A 7,567-nucleotide genomic window follows, 5' to 3' on the forward strand; every position below is an offset into this window, starting at 1 on the left:
ATATATATATATATATATATATATATATGTGTGTGTGTGTGCATATTTATGTACAATTTGTTCTTTTTATTTAAATAAGGCATTACACATTAAATTCAGCATGAGACGTGACTTGCACTGTTTAAGCTACAAACATGAACAACACTTTTAATCACGCAGCTTGTTGATGAAACAAACTTTGATGTTGGCATGACAAAAACCTGCTCTGAAAGTTTGATCAGCCACGAGCAGCACAGGTGTAACAGAGATGAAGCACAGACGTTGCGCAGGTGTAGCGCAAGTGTACTACGGGTGCAGCACAGGTATAGCACGGGTGTAACAGGTGTCGTGCAGATATAATGCAGGTGTAGGGCGGGTGTACTGTAGTGTGGTTGTAGCGCAGGTGTAGCGGGGTTGTGGTGTGGGTGTAGCGCAGATGTTGTGCATGTGTAGGGCAGATGTAGCGTGGGTGTAGTGCGGTTGTAGCGCAGGTGTAGCGGGGGTTTGGTGTGGGTGTAGTGCACATATAGCACAGATGTAGCGAGGGTGTAGGGCAGATGTAACGGGGGTGTAACGCAGGTGTAGGGCTGATAAAGTGCAGATGTAGCACAGGTGTAGAGCACGTGTAGCACAGGTGTAATGCAGGTGTAGCGGGGGGTGTAGTGCAGGTATAGTGCAGATGTAGCAGGGGTGTAGAGCAGATGTAGCGCAGGTGTAGTGCAGATGTAGCGCAGGTGTAGCGCAGATGTAGCGGGGGTGTAGCGCAGGTGTAGAGCAGATGTAGCGCAGGTGTAGTGCAGATGTAGCGAGGGTGTAGCACAGGTGTAGGGCAGATGTAGTGCAGATGTAGCGCAGGTGTAGCGCAGATGTAGCGGGGGGGTAGCGCAGGTGTAGAGCAGATGTAGCGCAGGTGTAGCGCAGATGTAGCGGGGGGGTAGCGCAGGTGTAGAGCAGATGTAGCGCAGGTGTAGCGCAGATGTAGCGGGGGGGTAGCGCAGGTGTAGAGCAGATGTAGCGCAGGTGTAGCGCAGATGTAGCGGGGGGGTAGCGCAGGTGTAGAGCAGATGTAGCGCAGGTGTAGCGCAGATGTAGCGGGGGGGTAGCGCAGGTGTAGAGCAGATGTAGCGCAGGTGTAGCGCAGATGTAGCGGGGGGGTAGCGCAGGTGTAGAGCAGATGTAGCGCAGGTGTAGCGCAGATGTAGCGGGGGGGTAGCGCAGGTGTAGAGCAGATGTAGCGCAGGTGTAGCGCAGATGTAGCGAGGGTGTAGCACAGGTGTAGGGCAGGTATAGTGCAGATGTAGCAGGGGTGTAGAGTAGATGTAGCGCAGGTGTTGGGCAGATATAGTGCAGGTGTAGCGCAGGTGTAGGACAGATGTAGCGGGGGTGTAGTGCAGGTGTAGGACAGGTATAGTGCAGATGTAGCGGGGGTGTAGCGCAGGAGTAGTGCAGATGTAGCGCAGGTGTTGGGCAGGTATAGTGCAGGTGTAATGCAGATGTAGCGGGGGTGTAGCGCAGGACTAGTGCAGATGTAGCGCAGGTGTTGGGCAGGTATAGTGCAGGTGTAATGCAGATGTAGCGGGGGTGTAGCGGGGGTGTAGCGCAGGTGTAGCGCAGGTGTAGGGCAGGTATAGTGCAGGTGTAATGCAGATGTAGCGGGGGTGTAGCGAGGATGTAGCACGTGTGTAACACAAGTCTAGCGCAGAGGTTGTGACGCACCTGTCCGGCCCTGCAGAGCTTGTGCAGCGCATCATTCTCTATCTGTAAGCGGTCCAGCTGCTCCTGCAGCGAGTGGATCTGCATTTCACTGCTGTGTTTGTCCACCTGCCAGTAATCTGCCGTATCCGTCAGACTCTTCATCACTGACAGGAGAACAACAACTGTTGAACTACAATATTCAACGCAACGGGCCATACTGAATATTCATGATATACTATATATTAATAATTTGTTCACATCACATCATCACAACTCATATTTGATTTGAACTTGTTTTAGTAAAAATATATTTGGATTAATATTATTTGTATGCTACAATGAAAATGATTAAATATTCTTGTGTTAATTTACTGAGAAACAGTGCGGAAAACATGACTTAAACTAGGTTTTTACTGTATGCTAGTAATAATATGTAATATATTACTATTTAACATTAAATAAGAATAATAATATAATATTTTAACAATGTAAGAATGTTATTAATTTAATATTATAATATTTAATAAAATATTTTACAATGAATTTACTTAAAAACAGTGCAAAAAACTACTTATTTTAATTCGATTTTTACTGTATTTTACTAATCATATTTAATACTTTACTAGTAAATGTTTTTAATAATACAGAAATAATTAATTTAACAACATAATATGAGAATTTACTAGTAACTTTTAATAATTTAACAGTATAATAATTTAATAATTCAACAATATAATAATATTTTATCCTATAACATTTTTATATTATTTTATATTTTAATAGTACTCAATTCAATATATTTATTTTTAATAAGAGACAGTGCAGAATACATTTTTACTGATTTAAGTAGAATAATATTATATAATAATATAATATTTACTAGTAACATTTAATCATATAAAAATAATGTCATAATTCAACAATATCATAACATTTAATATTTTACAAATATAATGTATTATTTGTGACCCCGGAGCACAAAACCAGTCATGAGGGTCAATTTTGTGAAACTGAGATGTATGCATCATCTGAAAGCTGGATAAATAATCTTTCCATTGATGTGTGGTTTGTTAGGATCGGACAATATTTGAAAATCTGGAATCTGAGGGTGCAAAAAAATCTACATATTGAGAAAATCATCTTTAAAGTTGTTCAAATGAAGTTCTTAGCAATGCATATTACTAATCAAACATTAAGTTTTGATATATTTACGGTAGGACATTTACAAAATATCTTCATGGAACATGATCTTAATATCCTAATGATTTTTGGCATAAAAGAGAAATGTATAATTGTGACCCATACAATGTATTGTTGGCTATTGCTACAAATATCCCCCAGCGACTCAACACTGCTTTTGTGCTGCAGGGACACATATAATAAATGAATAATACTGAAAGCATTTGTAGCTACATCATTCCTGTTTGCCCAGCATGAGCACAGCTCTGTCCCAGTTCTTCAGAAGCACTAGTGAGTGTGTGGTAGTGACTCCTGAAAGCGTGATGAAACACTGAACGTCACCTTGGCTCGTGTCCATCTCCGATCTGAGCTGCAGCAGCTCCAGTTCTTTGGCCTGCAGCTGCTCCTTCAGAAGCCTCTCTAAATCCAGCTTCTCCTTTTTCTGGAAGAGAAGGCAGAAATACGTTACTCGTCTGCACTCATGAGGGTTTGACTATCACACACGAGGAGGATGAGCCGTCTAAGCACCACTTTATTGAGCTCCATCTGTAAGTCCTCCTTCTCGATGTAGATGCCGCGGTACGCGCTGAAGGCTTTGTTCATGTACTGCGGTCCTTCAGACGGAGGCGCTTCAGGACGGAAATGCTGCAGAAACACTTAAAATCACTGAGAGCCTGAGAGCTGGATCAGTTCACACACACGTCACAGCAGGAACAAACAGCTTTTAGTGAATAATTCATGAAAATGCTCACATTTCTTTGTTTTTAACCCTTGTGATCACTGGCTGCACAGACTTTTATTGTAAATGTGTTAAATTATTTAACACAATTATTTTAACTTAATATTTTAGAATTTTTCCCTTTTATAATATTTTACTAATAACATTTAATAATATAAAAATAATGTGATAATTCAACAATATAATATAAAATATTTTATCAGTGATATTTAGTAATAAATATCACTTGCATAATAAAAGCAATTTAAAAATTCAACAATATAGTAATATTTAATAGTTTACTAGTAACATTTAATAATACAATGTAATAATTCAACAAAATAATTGCAACATTTAATATTTTACTAGTAAGATTTAATAATTTAATATTAAAAAATGTATTTAATTCAACAATATAATATTTAATATTTCACTAGTGACATTTAATAATTTAACATGATAAAAATCATAATCAAATAATATTATAATACTATTTTATATTTTACTAGTGGCATTTAATAATTTTATATAATAAAATAATACAAATTTAATTAAATAATATTTAATATTTTACAAGTGACATTTAATAATTACATTTATTTATGTTTTAACGCCATATCAGCACACAGTTAATTACATAACATTAATAATATCATTTTAATACATAATTTACTTTAATAATTGAATAATATAATAATAGTTTAATAATAGAACAATACATGTAATATTTTACTAGTAACATAAATTATAATAGTACAATAAGAATTATTTAATAACACACTTTTTTATTTTAATAATGTAACAATAGTTAATAATATAATATTTAATGTTTTAATAATAATAATGATATACATTAATTTAATAACACTATAATTTTTCATTATTTAATAAGGCACTGCAGGTGAACAGGGTAAAAAAAATAACTAATCGTTATAGTTACCCCGCTGATTGATTACATTGATAATTGCGAATATTATTTTTTTATATTACAAGTTTTCTAAAATGATAGGTTTAAATATGCAAATGAGTCACTGTTTAATTAAATATGCGCTGATTTGCATACATTTCTAGCACAAAGATCAAAATTCTTGTTTTTTTGACATGTTATATCTCATTTTTGTCAAAAATGCTTAGAACGGACAGAAAACGCTATATTTTCACAGTTTTTGGGGGGAAGAAAATGTTGCATATAATCAAGCAAATGATACAGGAACACATCCCTCTGTAAAAACCATCCGGATATAAACTATAGGAACACAAATGTAAAGTGTGGTGTGTATACGTGCTGCTGAAGAGGAGATGATGGCTAAAACATGTACTGTAATTGAAATCTATTGACACAAACAGATCAAGCGCTCTAAAAGAGTCTCTATTCTGAAAAAGCAAAAGGCATTATATTCGGCAGGTGCATGAAAAGGCTATATTTTCACAGTTTTTGGGGGGAAGAAAATGTTGCATATAATCAAGCAAATGATACAGGAACACATCCCTCTGTAAAAACCATCCGGATATAAACTATAGGAACACAAATGTAAAGTGTGGTGTGTGTATACGTGCTGCTGAAGAGGAGATGATGGCTAAAACATGTACTGTAATTGAAATCTATTGACACAAACAGATCAAGCGCTCTAAAAGAGTCTCTATTCTGAAAAAGCAAAAGGCATTATATTCGGCAGGTGCATGAAAAGCAGTGTCTGCACTTCACATCGGTCTGGTTTGAAGCGCTGTGACGTGAGTTTGTGCTAGACTTGCTCACACAGCTTGAGAGTAAGACCTTGTCCTCCAGCTGCTTGACTCTCCGGCGCAGCAGGCCGTTCTCCTTCTCCGTGTCTCGGAGTCTCTTCTTGATGTCCTCGTAGGCGGTGACCAGAGCGAAGTGAGACGCCACCGACTCGTCTCCGGCGCACGCGGACACGGGGCTCTCGGGCGAGACGTACGCCGTCTCGTGCTTCAGGATACAGATATCATCATCCAGCGCTGGAGACTCCATGCCAGACACATCTGAGCACAGCCTGAAACGGTAGCGTATTCAAATAAAGCGGATGTGTGACCCTGGACTTAACACTGCTTTTGTGCTGCAGGCTCACATTTCAGCAATTATGTGTATTATATATATATAGATATATATTATTGTTCTTGATTTGATTCACTTTTTATGGTTTTTTAATGTTTTTCTGACGCGTCAGCTCTATTTTACGCATGAACGCTGCTATGAAATGCATTATAATTATTGCACCATCAATTTAGAAAGTTCTCCATGTCAACTTTTGCTTATTTTAACTTGATTTTTACAATTTTCTAATTCGATTTCAAGTGTATAATATTTTACTAGTAACAACATTTTTTTATATTTTACTGGTGATATTTAGAGTAACTTTGCATAATAAAAGTACTTTAATAATTCAACAATATAGCACCATTTAATATTTTAATATCAACATTTAATAATATAAAACAATATCATAATTCAACAATGTGAGAGTATAGACAGCTGTGGCTGTTATTGCGAGCATTAATAATTATTTGTACTATTATTTTGTTTATTTAGTGACAGAAAGTTTATTGCACAACAGAAAACTATTAATTAATTATTTTATAATTATAATAAAGATAGTGCACCAATATAGACAGCTGTGGCTGTTATTGATAAATCATATTAATAATTATTTGTACTATTATTTCAATTTTCTAATATATTAATTTCATAATGCTTAATATAGGAAATAAATTCCAGTATACAGTAATATAGTAGCAGTGTGAAACCTATGAAACTGATACATTGTAGACAATCTGCATTATGTCTGGGCTGTTATCACACAGATGAACCAGAAAGCAGCTTTGAAGCAACATGACAACAATTATAAAACAGCAGATGAGAATAAAGCTGCGACTAATGCAAATAAAACCCAGAAAAACATTAATAACCAAAGTATGAGCGCATAAAGAGCATAAGATGAAAGGCGCTCGAGCTGTGTTTACATCCTGAGACGAGCCGAGGCGCGAGAGACACAGACACACACTCACCGGACAGCAGTCAGTGTCCAGAACACAGCATGCCAGAGAGAAAAACACCAGTCTGGGGGATCTGACCACACCAGCGCTCAGCACAGACCCTCTACAGGAAGTGACTCTGGACTTCCGGCGGAAACAGACGTGGCTCCTGCACGCCTGCCTCGTTAGTTTGGCCAGAGATGCACTGATACAGCAATAATCCCAGTGCGCTTGGAGTCAAACTTAATAAATAATACAAACGCCATGCATTTATAAAATAATAAATACATAAACACGGGCTTTATCACATCAGACTGCATGCAAACAAACTGCAATAATCTGCAGCAGTTGCCCAAACCATAAAAAACATGATTTGTTCAAAGTAATAATAATAATAATAATAGTAGCACTTATTGTTTTTAATTCAGTAACAGTAAGAGTTGCATTCTGCTCAATGGGTATTTCTAGTCTCGTGCTGCTGATATTGACCAGTAGGTTAACTTTGAACCACCAGGTGGCGCTGCACACAAAACAAACAGCGCATTTAAAGGAACAGTTCACCCATAAATGCAAATGAGCTGAAAACGTGCACAAATAAATAAAAATAATCTGGGGCTGTATGTATAAAGCCGCTCAGAGTAAACGTTTAGTCCTAAGTGTGTCCAAATTCTAAGAATGACGTAATTTTACTCTTATTCCTAGACTTAAGAATAAGAGTGATTCATAAAGGTGTTAAAAGAGGTCCCAGCTCCTAAATGATTTAAGAGCGCTGGAGAGGTCTCCTAATCTAGTTAGGAGTAATAAGATGGCAGCACAGAGGAGACGACAAACACTTTCCAGAGAAGATATGACATATTGGAGTTATATGATGATATGGAGTTGATAAAACGATACAAACTTGATTGTCAAGATCAAAAAGTATTTTTTCTTTTTTTGTAACTGATAAAGTAAGCCATGTAATAGCCTCTTCCACTCAACAAGTCGATGCTCTAACTGCAGACATGA

At 37.2% G+C, this 7,567-nt stretch overlaps 1 protein-coding gene across 1 annotated transcript; it reads right to left on the reverse strand.

Annotated features, from left to right (window-relative positions):
- Positions 1–1,368: 1,368 nt before the first annotated feature.
- Positions 1,369–6,706, reverse strand: LOC107570057 (5-azacytidine-induced protein 2-like; the record flags this gene model as incomplete). Its single annotated transcript, XM_016256250.1, has 5 exons — positions 6,684–6,706; positions 5,328–5,572; positions 3,382–3,498; positions 3,196–3,295; positions 1,369–1,838 (listed from the first exon to the last, which is right to left on the reverse strand). Coding segments are annotated over exons 2-5 (921 nt in total), but the record flags the coding sequence as incomplete, so codon positions are not given.
- Positions 6,707–7,567: the final 861 nt, after the last annotated feature.

Source organism: Sinocyclocheilus grahami, unplaced genomic scaffold (genome assembly GCF_001515645.1).
Source record: "Sinocyclocheilus grahami isolate Dianchi unplaced genomic scaffold, SAMN03320097.WGS_v1.1 scaffold1410.1, whole genome shotgun sequence".
NCBI classification, from domain to species: Eukaryota; Metazoa; Chordata; class Actinopteri; order Cypriniformes; family Cyprinidae; genus Sinocyclocheilus; species Sinocyclocheilus grahami.